This window comes from Malurus melanocephalus, unplaced genomic scaffold (genome assembly GCF_030028575.1).
Source record: "Malurus melanocephalus ecotype Western Australia unplaced genomic scaffold, MMel_1.1 scaffold_370, whole genome shotgun sequence".
NCBI classification, from domain to species: Eukaryota; Metazoa; Chordata; class Aves; order Passeriformes; family Maluridae; genus Malurus; species Malurus melanocephalus.
The window spans coordinates 669,355-687,896 of record NW_026623602.1 but is presented as its reverse complement, the minus strand read 5'-3'; the positions used below and the strand labels follow the sequence as shown (position 1 = coordinate 687,896).

General features: G+C 42.7%; 1 protein-coding gene across 1 annotated transcript in view; it reads right to left on the bottom strand.

Annotated features, from left to right (window-relative positions):
- LOC130580903 (slit homolog 3 protein-like) overlaps nt 1-18,542 on the bottom strand; it is a 397,748-nt gene that overhangs the window by 45,907 nt on the left and 333,299 nt on the right. Inside the window, exons 13-14 of the mRNA XM_057378685.1 lie at nt 13,904-14,047; nt 11,124-11,287 (exon numbers count right to left, since the gene is read on the bottom strand). Of these exons, the coding sequence (XP_057234668.1) occupies nt 11,124-11,287; nt 13,904-14,047 (308 nt within the window). The remainder of the gene's footprint in view (nt 1-11,123; nt 11,288-13,903; nt 14,048-18,542) is intronic.

The following is an 18,542-nucleotide window of genomic DNA, read 5'->3' as shown; positions in this document are numbered from 1 at the left end:
TTTTTTTTTTTTTTTGTATTTGGGGGTTTATTTTTTTGTGGTTGTTTGTTTTATTGTTTTTTTTTTCTTTGTGGGTTTAAATAGGAGTTACTCAGGTAACCACAGATTTTTTTTTCTTTGTGGGTTTAAATAGGAGTTACTCAGGTAACCACAGAGTGAAAAGTAACCAACAGCCTGCATGTGCTCAGTGAGTCCTCAGTCATCTCAGCCTGTGAGACAGAAGGAATCACCTGCCAAAGACTTTCTAAAATTTCCTATTTGACCTGAGCYGTGAGATCACTTGGACAGGTGGCTGCTCCATTAAGATATTCCCATCTGGGACAGCCATGTGAAGCTCAGCCATCTGCCTGCAGCACTGTTTCAGCACACACATCCATTTCTCCTCCAGGGTGATCAGTGCCTGGCTGCAGGGCCAGGAAGCACAGCTCACACCACACACACGTGGTACTTCTTGAACAAAATCATCTGTGGAAAGCCATGGAGAAGAGATGCAGGACAGAACAGGACATRGGAGTTTCCAGTAATTCCCCAAATTAGGAGGAATTAAATTTGCTGTAACACAAATAGACAGACAGCAAGGTTTGTGTGTAACTGAGGGTGGTTGTGGTGATTTGAYTGGCCAGCTACTCTGATAATATTTTTATTTCACAACCAGTGTCACACCRGAGTGCTGTGATTCCTCATAATAAAAAAACCCCCCACACATGGCATTCTAGGAAACAGCAGCACTGAGATAAAGAAATAWCACATTTCCAAGTGCTCAAACATTCTGTGTGCCTTTCTGATGCCCACATGGAGGAATCAGGCAACAGAGGGAAATACCTTTTTGTTCTGTTCTTCTTTTTAAGCATTGTTTAGAAAACCTGATTTCAGTTTTTACAACTTAGCTTTGCCCAAAGGACTTAAAGAGTTCTGGATGATCTGTTCTGCTACAAATCAAGCTGTCTCAACAGGGCTTGAAAACTGACCTGATACATTCATTCTAGAACATGATCCAGCTGCCTCAAATTGGCACCAAAAAACATGACCACTGAGATCACTTGGTCTAAAGCTTGAACAAAACCCCCCAGGAATCTCAATAGTTCTTCATGTAATCACGAGATCACAATTCTCACAGGGAAAAAACAAGCCAGTACGTTTTTTTTGGTCAGAATTTCACATTTCAAGTATCAATTTTTATCAACAACTAGAGAKAAAATCTGAGAATCCCACATGTCCTTCTTTCGATGACTCCACAACAGATATGTGACAAATTTGCAGGACAATGGAATATTCCACTATAAGAAAACTTCTGTATGACACTTTTAAAGTCCTTTCTGAAGAGATGTCACTATCTCTGTGTACTGGGGAGTTAGGCAGAGGTATTTTAAAGATCTTATCTAAAATGTCAAAGCCACAATGGCCCATTTGGATACGCTGACTCAGCTTTGCCCTATGGAATTATTGGATAGCAGTGTTTTCATACAGGCCACGTTACCCATGTCATTTCAAGGGATAAAAGACAATGCTTTGCAGACTCTTCTGAAGGGTTTTTTTTTTTGCATTATATTTGTTCACAATGCAATGCCAGCACATTAAGGCTATTCAGAGCAGGTCCAAAGTTACATTAAGTGGCAGAAATGGCATCCAGAGTGTTCCTCGAGTAGAAGGACTCACTGGACAGCACAAATAGACAGATTCAGCTTACACTATTCACAAGGTAACAAGACAGAAGTGATTTTTCATCTCGAATATTACCAACCAACAGGATGCCCAATCCTTTGTTGTGACAGCAATTAAACAGATTAATTACTTAGARATGGTTGTTATTCTGCATGCAAGGCCTGTGGATAGTCTGTGCAAAGATGCCCGTGGCTCCCAGGTTAGCCACAATTCCCCCGTGTCGCCGTCCCCGTGCGGAAAGGGGAATCTCTCACCTTTCGATGCTTCTGACCCCGCAGAAGTATCCAGGCATGCCATGCGGCAGGGAGTATGCAGCCTTCCATGGTGCTTGACAGAACCATGTTCCATTTGTATTGTTCTACCACATGGTTAGATCAAGCACAAAGGAAAACCCCATGGACAGCCAGAGTCAGGGTTAGGCAGCGCCAGAGAGAGAGGAGCGTTGAGAGGAAGCAGCACGGAGAAGCACAAGCTGAAGGTTCACGGAGAGCTGCTCTCCACTCCACCCATGCAAAGAGGTGCTGGACACCAGAGGACATCCTTTATGCTACTGCAGGAACGCCCTGGAGCACAACAGGGTTAGTGAACACGGACAGAGCCCGGCAGGTCAGAGACAGAGCTGGTGTGAGAGAAAACGCGAGCGAGGGACTGCCCACGGCTCCTTCCGGGGAGCACCAGCAGCTCCCACCACACAGGAACACCCAATCTGTGCTTTTCACTTTCATTACTTACTCTCTCCTGGTTCTCCTTGCAGTAAAAATGCCATTTAGGTTTGCTCCGTTTGTTTAAATGCAACCTTAGAAATGCCGTGGCCCATACTGATAACAGCAGGTTCTGAGCTGATGGCCAAGCTGTGGCCCCAACACTCCCCAAGAGGCCTTTGAGCCTGATTTCATCCCCCTGAGCCCCTTCATGCTGGTGGCACTCACACTGACAATCTGCAAGTGCCACTGCTCTGTTTTTCTTTCTTTTGGTTTCCTCTGCAGCAAGGATCCAGCTCCAGTTTCCTCCTCTATCCAGCAAGGCAGCACACACACTTCTAGAGACATAGAAAGCATTTTGTTTTTCTGTTTCTGGGCGTATTTGTTGGGTTTTGTACATAATTTGCGGATGGAAGCTGAGCATTCTYTCTTTCTGACATGCTGGATTATTTCAAACAGCTTTGTTCTTGTAACTCATTCCTGCAACTTTGACATGTAAAGCAGGCACTCAGCTCAGCTCCGCTGCTCCCACTGAAATCTCTCACCGATCCAGCGCCTGCAGGGCTTTGCCAGCAGACAACCATCCTGAAAGTCACATCCCAAACGTTCCTGCAGGATTCCCAAACGAGAGAGGAAGTGGCTGCCCTCTGCAACCCTCACAACGTTTTGYTGGGCTTCAGTGAAGGTCAGTGCTCATGCTTCTCAATACCTATGCCTCTCCTTAGGAAGGGGATTGTGCTGCCCGAAGAACAAAGTCAGCAGGAGCAGATAATTCATTACCCACATGGAGAACACTGCCAGGATGGGCAGAGATGACAGATAACACAGCAAGGGGCTGAGCTCCACCACTTTGCTCTGACCCAGCACTGTTACACACAGAAGGAGCTTCGGGAAATACAAAGCATTAACTCAGCCACCCTGTTATGTAGGTTTGGTTCAGCAATGAAGATAACACTTGATTCACTGTCTATCTTTGCAATCTCAGAAATAAACCAAAGCAGTTTTTAGGGGAACCTAACACAATAAAACTTCAATCTCCATTGGCTGCCAAACTAGCCAGAGTCAGTTCASACTCAAATTTTCTTTTGTGACTCATGCAACGTGGCACAAAATCACATTAATTTTCTCTCCTGATTAATTTAAAGTACGCAATAACCCTGGAATCCWCACCTCACTTATTTAGAAATTATATCTATAACTAGCACTCCTGCCAATAATTTTGTATGGCTTCAGTGAAGAAGGATGCAAAGTTCTATATCCTTATCCCTACAGTGCTTTAATAAAGCAGTAATTCTGGCCTGGGCTCTTCAAATAAATTAATCCACAGTCCTCTGTTAAGCAATGACAAGGAACAGTTCATAYATTCCAAGACTTTCATATTATACACTGATCTACAGTATTAAGTGGGATACCTGTAATAAACTCAGTACTGAGCTCTTTCAGTCCTATTAGAACAAATGCAGTCTGAGCTCCTCAAATGCCTTCYTGAGAAAACCCACGAGAATATTTTCAACAAGTCTCTATTCCTTTGCTGCACTAATTAAACACCACTTACAACAACTGCCTAAACTAATCATCAACTGCAATGAACAAGAGGTACCAGCACACTAAGATTTCTGTCAAAATCCTAATTTRTGTCTCTAGAATACAGGAGAGCTGAAATACCAGGAAAGCACACTATTTTATAAATTACATTAAAAAAAAGTCCATAAGCCTTTGGATGTACCTAAGATCATCCTGCATAAAGGTTTGCAAAAAAGAAGTTGAAAAAATGAAATACCATCTCTCCAGCTATTTGCCAACTTCCAGGGAAACTCCTCCCTTTAGATACTGTACAGGCAAGCAGCACTGCATGGTTTGCTCTTGGGGTTAGCTCATTTATAATCCACTTTCTGCCCATCAGCCACTGAACCTGCAGCTTGCTGAGCCTGGACCCCATTTTTAACCATTTCATCAAGCTGCAATACCTCAGGAAACTGCTGCAGGAATAGTCAGAAGAACAATTTATTGTCCAATTTTAGCACCAACATCCTTGCCCTGGTTTCAGCTGATGAGCTCTCTGGATGCCAGCACCTCCCCAGTTATTTTCTGTATTCTGTTCCAGTGACCACTGTGCCCACAGAAAGTGCCATCTCAGCATCCCTGGTGAGTGCTGCTCAGCTGAGCCTTAGCCCATGGAATGGTAATGGAGAGGAGACACCAAACCAYGTCCCACCTCAGTTTTTGAGATTAAAAGAGCAATCAATCACTCAGCTTTCTGACACAGTTCATTAAGACACATCCAGAGGACAATTCTGGTCTCGAGTGAGGATCCTACACTGCCCTGTACTCTCCGACACAGGGAATCTGTGATATCCTCATGCCTAAGGGACAGGGATCCACCCGTGACCCAACACTCATCCTCCCTCCTTCCAGTGCCCCTTTACTGTAATTGCAAATAAGGATGTTGGTGGGTAAGAAACCTGTTCAGATATTTTGCTTTTCTGAAAGGTACTTCAACTCAAAAATAAAATGAGGCACAGACTAAAATACACTTTCTAACTGAAACMCGTCAATTTACTCTCTTATTAAGAGCCAAACTCTGCCAAACAGACCCACCTGTTTTATGTTAAGCTTATGCTTCCTGGAGTGAAATGGTTTCCATTCTTTCCCCCAGCACAAAGCCAGAACCCTCCACCATTGTGTTCTTCACAGGCTGGTGAAGGCTTAGAGAACCTGACACAAATTTTAACATGAAGATCCAAACTGCTGTCAAAGATGTGCAGAAAAGGGAGGGCTACACTCAGCATCCAGTACAGCCAATAACRAGAACACTTCCACAGTGCAAGGGAATTCAGCTCCATTACCATCACTCACAGCAGCTGGGCTGTGTTCTCTAATAACTTCAGCTGAAGAAAGATTTCATGCAAACCAAAGCCCAAATATGCTCAGTTTCAGTCTACCATGCAAAGTTCACATTCATAATTACAAATTCATTGTAGGRTTTAATTTGCAGGTGATTTGTTGGTGTTAAACAATCTTCCATTCAGATAAGAATAATTCTTATACACCTCAAACATTTCCTCAGTTTGGTATATTCAGAGGGTTTCTGAAGGTGGTTTTGCTGAATCTTTGTGTCTTCCAGGGGGAAAAAAGAAGTACAACACACAGAATTGAACTGAATAAAACAAAAACACGTGAAAACCCCAAACCAAACCACAGACAGCAATCTCAATGCAGTTTCTCAAATTCTAAGCAGCGTTTCCTATCCCTTTCCTCACACTAGGACAAAAGCTGTGGTGAGAAAAGTGCTGGAGCTTGGCCTAAGGTGAGATTTCCCAGTGACTTGGGCAGGTCTGGAGCACCCTGTGCAGGACAAACCCTCGGGTGTCAGGGCTTGGTGCCGGCTCAGGCAGGAGCTGCTGGGCACCCACACCAAGGGCAGCATCACCACATCCCAAACACCTGCACCAGGCAGGCAGGAGCAGATCCCTGTGCCCCCATCCAACAGAAAATGCCAAGGGCAGGAGCATGAGCTCATCGTCTGTCAATGACTGTTTGCTTATTAAAAATGAAAGGAATTTGCAACATTGTCATTGGAGTGATTGGCAAATCAGGGGAACTGGAGAGTGTTCCAGTCAGGTACATGATATAAAATCTGGGTTAAATTCACCCACCTTTCATGGCTTTTTAAACCTGGCTGAGGTATAACAACACATTGCAGCTTTCAGCTGGAGAGATCAAATACCTTAAACAGTGTTTACACATCACTAGGAGCAGAGAAGGGGTTAASCAGGGAGTCCAAGGGATGTGAAATKTGTGAGCTGCCACAGGGAAGGGACAAATGTCCTGATGTGCAGCCTGTGCTTCCCTGACTCCATCCACAGTTCTGTGCTTCTACGGGAGAAACAATGCAGAGGAGAGAGGAGAGAGAAGGGAATTTGAGGTGATTACAAGGAACAGCAACTCTGCTCCAAAGCAGACAAGTAACCCAAGGAAGGTGAGAGTGCTTGAAGACAGAGGCTGGAAAAGACACATAAAAAATAAGAAGAAAAGCTGCAATTAGTGAGAAGAGGTTTTATCAAATTATTTAAAAATTATGAGTGAACAAAAAGCAGCTGCATTACCATCTAATAATTGGGGATAACATGAGAGAGATGACACCAGCCCTAAATATTCCAGTTTTGGACTCAAATGTACCACAAAGGCTGACTTTGTTTTGGGTTGGGTTAACAAGTATTATGTGTCCAAAAATGAGAGAATAATGCTGGCAGATGGCTCATTCTCCTCCTCCTGTTCTCCYCTGTCCTTTTGATTGTGCAGCACTGTCTGGAACTGAAGTAACTAATTAAAGGCAGTTAGACACAAAATATGCAGGAGCAAGCAGGAAGGCAGGTTCACTWCATGGTATTTCAAACACAATGTTCTTTATAAAAGTCTTATTTCTAAGAATTAGAAGATAAAAATCTTTTATGATGTGATGTTTGTAGAAACACATTGCTTTGATCATTATCAGAGATAGTTTGTGTCGGTGCAGCAGGTGGAACTTCCATTGCTTTTGAAATGCACAATATAACAAAAAATGCAAACGTATCACAGGGAGAAATAGATATACAGCCGAATGCAAGGGCAATTCTTTCCAAAAGCCATTTCATACACAGTGTCACACAGCAATCAAGGAACCTGCCAAGTCTTGAAGTGACAATAAGCTACCACAGAGACAACACAATCTGCTCACAGATTCATTTCCCCTACTCCTAAAGCCCAGTGCTGCCTCAGAAAACAAAACTGCTGTGTAGTGAACTTAATCAAATGCTTCTGGGCAGGATATTTGTGTTGATCTTTTTTCCCCTTATTCGTACTAAGAATGGGARCCTCCAGTGACCCAAGGCTGCCAAGCACCACTGGATCCCAAGGTGGTCAGAGTGGGCAGATGTAGCCAAAAAGAAAATTATCATCAGAATTTCCCTGTTGCCACTGAAAATGACTGTATTTCCCTTTTCTAAACAGAAGAGAGAGAATCAGTCACAGCCTGTTCTTCTGATTTCTCTTTCAAGAGGAAGACAGATTTTTTTAGTCTCAGATGCTAAAGCTGTGGGGAGACAGCTGAGCAAGGGGGAGATTTGTTATTATTGTGGTGCATTGCACGAAAGTGGAAAGCAGAAAATCACAGGAAATAGTATCTATTGCAATCTGATGTTTAAACATATTTGATGGTAAATTCAAAAGCTCTGCCTGTCTCACAGCCCTGGGCAAAAACATGTCCTGTTCCCTGCTGCTCCTTCATTTCATGCTGTAATGCTTCCAATTCTCCTTTTAAAAAGAATTATGTACATTATCTACCTGTTGCACAGAAGCTCCTTTCTGTGGCCACTCATAACCTTTGCAGATGTTGCTCCTTTGTTATCAGTAAAAGCTTGAGCCATTAGGTTCTGGGAGGAAATAGCAGCCAGGCAAAGTGCCTCAATTGAAAAACCTGATCAACTGAAAAAAGGAAAGCAAGTCTGGCCAGATGCTATCTCACAGGATGGTGGGGACCTAGAATGAAAACTGAAGGAAACAGTGTGCAGAATGAAGTTCTGTAGATCTGTCTTCACAGTTTCATTTAATTATCAAATATAGTTCCATTTAGCCCATCTGCTTTGGTGGCCTGTTGACATTGCTTTCCTGATGCTCCTCTGCCACTTCAGACAGATGAAACTTCAAATATCTCAGCTTTTCACCCCWTTCCTGCTAACCACTCCTCACAGAAAGAGCACTTCCCTTTCTTCCCTCAATTTACTGAACAGACAGTTTTTTCTCGTAACAGGTCCTTTCTGATAGTCCCTTTTATGATCACAGAATCACAGAATGGTTTGGGTTGGAAGGGCCCTTAAAGCTCATCTCATTCCACCCCCTGCCATGGGCAGGGACACCTTCCACCATCCCAGGGTGCTCCCAGCCCTGTCCAGCCTGGCCTGGGACACTTCCAGGGATCCAGGAACAGCCACAGCTTCTCTGGGCACCCTGTGCCAGGGCATCCCCACCCTCACAGGGAGTAACTCCTCCCCAATATCTAATCTAAACCAACCATCTTACAGTTCAAAGCCATTCCYCCTTGTCCCACCACCACATGCCCTTGTCAAAGGAAATGTGGAAAACACACGCATCTCTTCAGGACAAACTCAGGATTTTATAACTTTCAAACTTTTTCCCTGATGTCAAAGTCTTAACCTTGGTTTAACTGCTCCTGAGTGTGATCCTGACACTGCCTGAGTCCCTCTGCTCCCACAGAGCTCWCACTTTGTGTGCATCCTCCTCTCCTCACAAAGGTCAAAGACTGTGAGGATAAAATCCCTCACATTTCCTCCTTAACCAATCCCTCCTATTCTCTGTTTTCCCCTCAAAAAACGACTTTCTGACCACTGAAATGTACTAAATGTATTACACAAAACACATGAAAACACCCAGACCTGAAAAAAGAACCCTTTGAGAAAGAGATGCACATTTATAAAAGTGCAACAATTTTTTTTCTCTCATACACTGGGCAGAAGATGTAAAATCTAGAGAGGGAGAATCCCAAAGACARCAAGGACTCTGACAGGTTACTAATCCTTGCCTTCCTGGTGGGATTGTGTCATCCCTGAATGACACAAACTGCTGCCCAACACTCCAAATGAAGATTTATATCTCACGGATATTTCTGCACAGAGACGTGCTGTGTTAGATCCTGGGATGAAACACATTCCTCAAAATGAAAACATGAAAAATCCCTGCTAAATGCCAAGCCTGAAGCAGCCATGATTCAAAGGGACAAGTTGAGCAGAACAGGTGCCAAGGATGTCTGCTCCCTGGATTGATTTACAAACCCAGATTTTCTAAACCATTAGATGATCCTGTCTCACGTGAGCAGACAGGGAGTTGAGTTCAGGGTATCTCATCACCATCTGGAAACTCTACAGGCGAGGATCCCTTCTCTATTGAGCTTTTGAGGAGCATTAGTTTGCATCCAGCTGAAATCTTTGTTCTGAAGCTCTACAATCCCCGCTCTCCTCTRTAAGTCAGGTTTATACCTCTTCCATGTGGTTTTGATAGAGATGTARAGCTGSAGACCCAGGGAAAAACAGCCCAGTGCCTCAAGGAAAGGACCCCCAAGATAAGAGCTCACACAGAATATTATTCTCAGCATCACCAGGTACTGTGCTGTGCACTGCAGCTCYTGTGAGCTGTGACCTCTCCTAAACGGTATCAGATGGTGTTTGCCTCCTCCAATCGCCTGCACCACTGTTCAAAGCAGGCACGCACATCCAAAACATTAATTCCTCTGGCTATTAATAAAAGCAGAAGAAAATAACAATGGCAAATTGGGTACAGCTTTTTAGAGATCTGTTTCTGCAGTCTTTCTAAACTATATTTACGCATTTTTATTTCCAGTTCCTTTAAATATGAATATTGCTGGCTAATTATCTTGTTACTGTGATGGACACAACCCAAAAACCTAGATAAAATATCTCGTAATTTCAGGTCYGATTATAAATTTTGTGGCTTGAGTCACAAGGGATTGAAGACCCTTAACAAGCCTGCCCAAGAAAAGTTGAGTGCAGATGAAGTTATCTTTATTTTCTTTTCCTCACCAAGGGAAGATTTAGCTCGATATGTTGCTCGCAGAGATACACAAAGCACAAGGCTTGTTTTGGGCTGCTGCCATTCAGCCTCATGCTGCATCCCCACCTAGAGCCATTAATCTCTTACCACCAGGAACACAATTAATCATGTTTCTTTTCAGAGGAAAAAAAGAGAAAAATCATAGTAATTTTCATAGAAAACACTGCAAGGTACTCCACCAGTAACAGTCATTTTTCTTCTCACACACACTAATAGATCTGCTTACTGAAACCTGCTTGTCTTCACAGTATACAGAAATGCAGCAATCCAAAACAGAGATAACCAATATAACCAATAGGAAAGGACACATGAAGAAACAGTCATCTGCTTAGGTGTGCTTGTAAGGCAAGAAAKGTCCTTCTACTGACAGCTGAACCATAAATAAAGAACAGAGAGGGTTGAGAAAAAGCTSTTKATGTTAYTTTGGAGGTTATTTTCAGGGGGAARTACTTTTCCATYTCRTTCACAACACAAAACCTTTGCCTAAATTATCATGCACGTTTGAAGTCAAAGCTTGCTGAAATCAAAAATCTTACCAACTTTGACGGCAGTTTTACTTGAGTTAGAGTGTGTTACTTGTGGATATAAGGAAAATCAGTCTATGAAAGCATCTGAAATGATGCCATTCCCCACTCCCATCCCAGATCACAAATGCCCACTTCCAGTTGTATAAAAATCTCTCTTATGGTTCTCAGCCTTTTAGGTCCGGGAACTAAACTTGAGCTCAGCTCTCATCAGGCCAATAAAGCTCTGCCTGAATACAAATGACAACCCAGCCACGCTCCACACTGTCAAAATACAACATTTTCCACATAGATTCACATATATCATCATTGTGTTCCTTAAATGTTTCAAAATCTAGCAATTCTTTACCATTAAATCTCACAAGCTTCGATCTTTTTCCCTCTTCTTTGTTTTTAAGAGAAGACAGATACAGACTGTTTTTTTTCCTTTTCTAATTTTTTTTTTCTTTTCTTAATCCACCAGCTAATTTGCTTTCCGTCGAACTAACCCAATTTCCCAAATCGAATTTGCAGAGATGCTCCCTACCATCCATTAGGGCAAACACGGGCACACAGATTGGATTAGCGGGCTCTCAGGAGCTGCAGCTCCCCGAGCCAGGGCTAAACCAATTACCTGAGCAGCGGAACTTCTTGCTCTTGCTCTGGCTGATGCGTTTGTTGGCAAGGCGACGGGGATGGCTGCAGCGGGCGCCGCTGGTCTCGATCGGGTTGTCCTGCAGGTAATCAGCCAGCCACTTCAGGTGACAGTCACACACAAACGGGTTCTGGGCGAGGTGGCTGCGGGGAGGATGGCACGGTTAATGGGGACTGACCTGTGGCTCCGTCGCTGTTTGTCACAGAGAGTGATAAAAAACCCCCCAGCCTGGGCASGGTGAACCCCACAGAGCTGCATGTGAATGGGGAATTCTGCATTTCTGCGGCACAGAGGAAACAAAAATCAAGATGGCAAAGCCCCCTTTAAATGACACAGACCTGCTGTCTGCCAAGTCCCAGGTTTTCTCCTGAGAGCTTGACGTGCTGCCTTTGGAGAGAAACGCACTTTACCTGAAGATCATTTTGTATCCTGGTTTAAAAGAAATGTTACCAGCAARCTCAGTTTCCTAGGGATCAAAAAGTAAATTAGTAAAGCATCTTGGATCTTTGGGCAAAGGAAGAACTGATCCAGGAGTCTTTTCACAAGAGTGAAATTAATGTTTGCATATACTCATCATGCATGATAGCATTTCCCTTATATGTATTATTTCATAGGCAGAAGTGATCCAAGAGTCTTTTCACAAGAGCAAAATTAATATTTGCATATCCTCATCATATGTGATAGTATTTCTCTTCTATGCATTTTCTTCTGAGGCAAAAAATCACTTTCCCTTCTATGTATTTTTTTCATAGGCAAAAAAATCACTTCACTGGAAGTGATTTTTTTTCAAAGGCAGGAGTGATCCAAGAGTCTTTTCACAAGAGTGAAATTAATATTTGCACGTACTCATCATGTGTGATAGTATTTCTCTTATATGTACTTTTTCCTGAATTAAAAAGTTTCACTTTTAAGATTGAAATGTTTGTGCAAGGTACAATTTCACTCTATCCTCCACCAAAATTTGCACAGCTTGTTTCCGATGAAATTGGAAATGGGTATTATGATTTGAAGTGAGTATTTAGACTTTGGTAACAGAAATCTGCTGGGGCATCTTAGAGAGAAACAGCATCTCTGCTGCTGTTCTGATTCATTGTGCTTGACAAAGCTGAGCACTGTCAGGAGAGCTTGCCAGGGCTTTCCCAAAGCCAGGTTCTAATCTCAGCTCAGCTAACTTGCATCAGTCCCCCTGACCTCCAAAGGAGCAGGACTCAGCTCTCCAATAACTGCAAAGACAGGTTAAGGAAAGACASATGTTTCAATTTGGTTTGGACAGAGCTATAAAGTTACAGCCTCACAAGAACTCCACTCTGTTACTGYTTTCCACTTGCAGAAACTTCCTTTTCTTTTCTGTTTGCAGTTATATTTATGAACTGTCACTTTACAAAATAAGTGTAAAATACAACAGGGCAATGGCTGTCCAGGACAGGGAAGGGAAGGCACACAGAGCAGAAAGGGCCTGAAGAAATTCAAGATTCCTGTGGCAGTAGAGCTATTCCTGCTGTGAAAGGCCCRAAGAACAATGAACCACATAGAGACAGGATTTGGGTCTGGTTTTCCAGCTCTAGAGAAAACACAGAAGACARCAATCACTTGGAGTATTAAAAATGGGAGAATGAATCAAAACTTTTCATGACAGTGTTTGGTGTGAAGCAGCAAATCCATTCCAAGTAAGGGCCACAAGGAACACCAGCAAAACCCCATGGAAACCAGGGGGAAATGTTTATACCTTAAGGCTATAAACATTAAAAAAGCCTGTTGTTTAACCTGACAAACCTTRTATACCTGTGCACATGAACCCCTGGAGGGTGTTGTACATGATTATTCCAATGCTGTAATTGTTTACAGCAACACATCCTGGCCAAAGTATCTGCTGGAAATTCAGGTTGTGTTTGTGGCTGCCTCAGGAGGTGGCAGAAACTGCTGCAAGGAATCATTCCCCTCAGTTAATTTGTATATGATTTAAAACATTTACACAACCAATTCAGCCAATGCATTTGCAGCATTAATATATATATACATATATATATATATGTGTGTGTGTGTGTGTGTGTGTGCATTTGGATACAGAAATTGCAGTACTAGAGAGTGTGTGTGCATATACACTGCAGTATGTGCACACATACACACCCATACAGATCTTAACAGTGGAGTACCAGGCTGCCAACTCCAGCTCTGAAGGAGTACTGTTTATCTTATTATCTCATTASTCACAGCTTTGGGATGAGACCTTCTTCTACAAAATAATGAATCATTCCTGTATTTTTGCTTCTGACGCCTATTCTAATGCCTACAAAGGGCTCTCAGAAGATGTTCAGTGGATTTTCTTAATGGATCAAACAACACAACACATCATTTCCCTTAAGCAGAATGTCAGYTGAAATGTGGTTACAGAAGTCACGAACTGCACAGCAGGACTCAGACCCAGACAGGGGAGATGCCAACTCACTGGCTCATTAAAAACAATGATTCTAATAGAATCTGCTGCTCATATCTTACACAGAGTCAAACACACACAACAAACTGCCTGAGCTTCACACCATTGTGACATTTCTGTCACTAAGGGCAGGCTGTGTCGATAGCTGCTCTCACTGAACTGATGCAATGCTCCTTTTTCTTGYTCCCTTTCTTTCAGTGAGGAAAGGAGGGGCTGCTGCACTGATGTCTCTTCCAAATTGTCTTAATGTCAGATGCAAAGACAGGCAGCATGTTTGGTGGARAAAGAGAGAGAGCTGTCATTTGTGATCTGGCTGCATACTCACAGAGTCTGGATCGATCGCAGAGGTGCAAAGAGCCCCTTGCTGATGGTCTGCAGCTTGTTGTCATAAAGAGATAACAGTTTGAGATTATGCAGACCTTGGAACGTGTTCACCCTCAGGCAGTTGATCTTGTTGGCATTGAGAAGCCTGGAAACAGACAAAAGGTTTAGAATTTGTTAATCTTGTAATAATCAAATAAAGATAGACCGGACTTCGGGGTTAAATCTGAAAAAAAGAACATTAATTAACCTAGTCACCAAAGCCAAACCACATGTAAAGWCTTCATTTGCCTCTTATACTTCAAAGGTGAAAACCCCCAGTCAACATGAGTACTGTCATAGCTGGGGAATATACAGACATAACATCTTAAAATAATTAAAAATTGGGGGGGTGGGGGGTGTGTATGCCCAGCCCTCTCCCAATTTGCTCAAAATCCTACACAAATATTTAAGAAGCCTTCAGCTTAGTAACCACAGGAATAAAAATCACTGCCCATGTTGCTACTCCATGCACACACTCATACACACAGCCCACAGTGAGAAGAACCCTTGTTTTTCARTTTTCTCTACCAGCAGCTGTCTTAAGTCTGTCTCAGTCAACTGAAATTCTGGGAGTTTGAAATCTTTTGCTAAGCAGTGCAGGGTTAATTTGATGATGGAAGATTAAAAAGGCCATGCTTCTCCTGGGAGACAAAAAAGAGAAATGTAAGGTCTAAAACTTACTGCAAGGCAAACTCAGCTCACAGCAAGGATGGTCAGGCTGCCAGAGGAGCTGGGCAGTGCCTGTCCCTGGAGGTTTGAAAGGTGACACCAAATAAAGCCATGGACAACCTGCTCTGACCTGCTAAGGTGGCTCTGCTTTAAGKAAGGGTTCTCCAGACCACGCTCAAGTGATAACTCAGGGTCCCTTCCAGCCTCTGCTGTCCCACAATTCTGTGGATTCCAGTCACACCAGAGTCCTGCACAGTTGTGGAAAAGCAGCGCCAAGGCAATTTAAATGATATTTTTTTTTTAAATATGTATTTTACAACTACACAGCAACCAGCTGGTGGAAGTGATCAGTTCAGCTGGAAAATCCTGGACAGTACTTSTGCAAGTTTTCTTAGAACATCCATCTAGAGCTCTGCCCCACAGAACAACTGTACACAAACCCAACAAGCTGGATCTCCTGCTGAGACAATCAAACACAAGAACACTTAATTTGTCACTGGCATCTGCATAGGTGGTATGTTGCACTTAGAAGGGAAGTAGGCAGGAAATTACCAATTCTTCTCAACAAAGACAAAATCCACATCTTTTGACTACTACTAGCCTGAGAAAAATAGCCAATTGCAAACAATAAATGTTGTCAACTCAGTTCTCTTGAGACAAAATTCTTCCCTTGTCAGTTGAGTTTAAGGGACTAAATATTGCATCACTGCGGCTCTCTGAGGCACCACAGTAGCATGAAATCAGAAGAAAAATATAGGCAAAAAGGAAATACATCCTGTCTTCCTCAGTAAGCAAATGCATCATCTTAYAGACACCTCTGAGAGCCCAGGGAGCTTCCTTTGCCAAAAAAATGCACATCCACCACTAGAGACAGGAGGSCAGCCCCACAGGAAGAAATACAAGCCTGTTAGCTGCACACAATGCTTTTCTTTCTCCAAAAAGTAATCCAGAAGATGTTTCCTCCTCCGCYTTTACATTCCTGAAATCTCTGGAACATCACACACTCATTACAGTTCTCTGCTCCCATTCTGTTTTGGCAAAGCCCCATTCCTGCAGGGGATGGCTGCAGGAATTGTGATCCACAGGAGATGGAGGCATTGTTGGGCAGCACAGGGAACTCCAGGAGAACAGGAATGCTTTGGAATGAGGAGGCTCCAAAGGAGAGCTCTCCTTTCCAGCCTACAGAAAAGTCAGTATCGATTTACCCGAATTTCCTCCTTTCCACATTATGGAAAACGAAGCTTGACATTAGTTAAGACAAAATCCCATAGAAGTCCACGATGGATAAATGAGGTTACATTTYTGCATGAACTAATAGCTAAAACAATTTTATGAAGTCATAAGCAGCACTGGTATGACCCCTCTGGAATCTGTATTTCTCTGACACCTAATCCACACTCCTGCTGGCTGCCCCAGAAGTAAAAGGGTAATTTTCCCATTACAGGAACAGCTCCTCCTCCTCTGCTCCAACAGCAAATGTCATGGCTTCCTGCTTGCTTCTTTCAGCYATTTGTGTGTCCAAACCAAAGCCATCCTCATCCTCTCTCATCATGTGAGATGTGTGGAAAGCTTCTCTTTCCAGCTTGTTGAGCATCTTACCCATAAAGAATTATTTAGCAAGGTATCAGAGGGCAGAACCAGGTACTGAATTTTGAACAATAACCCTAGACATGCTCTTGGCATTACAAATCCTTTCCCTGTCCTTTTGCACTGGTCCCACCCTAATTTCAGGGAATGCACATGAGCTGGGGTTGCCTGTTCCTGCCCTATGACAGAGCCTTGGTACCTGAGCTGTACAGGAACAAAACTAAAAACAAGTATGGATTCCAATTGATTCTGCTAGATGCTAATTTTCTCCCAGWATTATAGTAATAGTTTATGTTGCAAGCAGTACTTGTAACAAAGCATGAAGCAAAAATGAGAACAATTGCAGCAATAAGAGAATTTACAACTGAAGTATGTTTGTATTTCTACACATGGGCAGMAAAGATGTCTTTTTGTGCTGCCTCAGCAGGGCACACACAGCAGAGCTGCTTTGGGCAGATGCTGCTCTCTCCTCYGCCAACGTGGGGCATGAAATCTAACCATTCCTGATCCATCCCACTGAATAAACCCTGTGAGCAAAACTGACCTGCAAMTGCACTGAAGACTCTGCATTCAGAGTCATTATCCCATTAGTTTCAGCAAAACATGAATAAACCCAGCGCTGGAGAATAGAATTTACAAYGCAATGAGGTTTCCTGGCATGGATTTTCAATGACTATGCTCATGGTGATACAATCTGTGACATTTATTTAGAGCCAAATGCCAAAATGAGAGGCTGATCCTCCATACAGCCACAAACACAGAGACACACTCTCCTCCAAGCATCAGAGTAATTTGGAACAGCAAAGTGCTTGTGCAGACTGTTTAGAAGTGGGAATTCACATCCTCCACAGATTTTCTGAGGTGACAACTCCCATTCTGTGTGTCACAGTCTGCTCAGCACTAATACAGGTGTGGCCATATGGGGTGGATGGTGAGATAAATTAATGACTTMTTTCTGATCAGAATCAGTGAAAAACAGGAGGAAGAAGTAAAAAACTAAGGAAGCAGAATACATCATCCCTAAAAATTTCTTCCTCCTACTTACTGTGAGTTAGAGGATGACTTTTGGCCAGAAGCATTACGGCTCATATTCCTTTCAAAACTCTCRGTTATTTTAAAATATCTGCTATGAATATTCCCCTCTATTAATTCCAGTTCTTTACTTAATCTTTCTTYGCTATCCCAGCTCCCCTAATGGCATCTAATTATTAATTAGGTATACTAGGCTGGCCTCACATGGAGTTAGAAGTGGTTATAAGAGGTTTTTTTCAAACAAAGGCAGATGAGAAAAACATATTCCAGGAAGCAGAAACACTGATCTTCCTTAAASACTGCACCAGGCCATAAAACATACTAAGGGCTCCTTTTATTTGGCTTACACCCAAAGAAGGAACAACATTAAGAATGGAGTCTTATTTTAGCAGGAATTACATGGTATTTATCTTTGCACCAATTCATGGTGAAAATAAATTCCACTAATTCTCCTGTTTTGTTATCAGCTTGATTGGATGAGATTTACACACGGCCTCCAGATGTGCGGCACCGCTCAAAAGGAGGTTAAATATTCAAGGAGAAATAAAACCGCCTGCTACCCAGGGGGATGATGGATTATTAACTCAAGTCTCCRTTTTCATCCCTCTGGATATGTAAAAAACATGAAGAAACCTCTCACAAGCCTGGGACCACCACAGAATCCAGGAGAATGGTTAAAGACCCTGTGGTTTGCACACCACTGAAAGCCATGAGCTGAGCAGAGCACTGTAACAATTCCATAAACCCATTTCCTGAAAAAGTGGATTTGTCCACACACATTGAAATAATAACGTGTTTCAGCTAAGCCCTTGAAACGAATGTGCACTGAATTGGCTCTGTAATTGTATCAGCTGCTCATAAGCACCATCTGCATAATTAAGATGGTCCCATAATTGAATTATATGCCCAAGCACAGCTTCAAGTGATTAACATTTAAATAACATTCTGAACTCCAAACACAAAATGATTGAAAAAATTGGTTTTTAAGAGCAAATGGGAATGTTTATATGGGTTTTACCCTTAGCCATGTTTGTATTTTTATCTCAGAAAAGTCAAGTAATCAAACTATCAGGGATTAACCACAGAACTTGGAGAATCAACAGCAGCCTGGCAACCTCACACGTGCTGGGGACTCAGGCTGCTCTCTGGTGCTCCAGGAGAGAGCAGGAATCATCCTAAATATATTAGTGAGCCTAAAGGAAAGTGTCAGGAAGMAAAGCTGCACCAAGGCTCTGAAAAGCTTCTCCTCCTTTTTCACCAGCTTTGTGTTTTGACAGCAACGACAACATGATGAGAATGAAAATGTTTGGCAT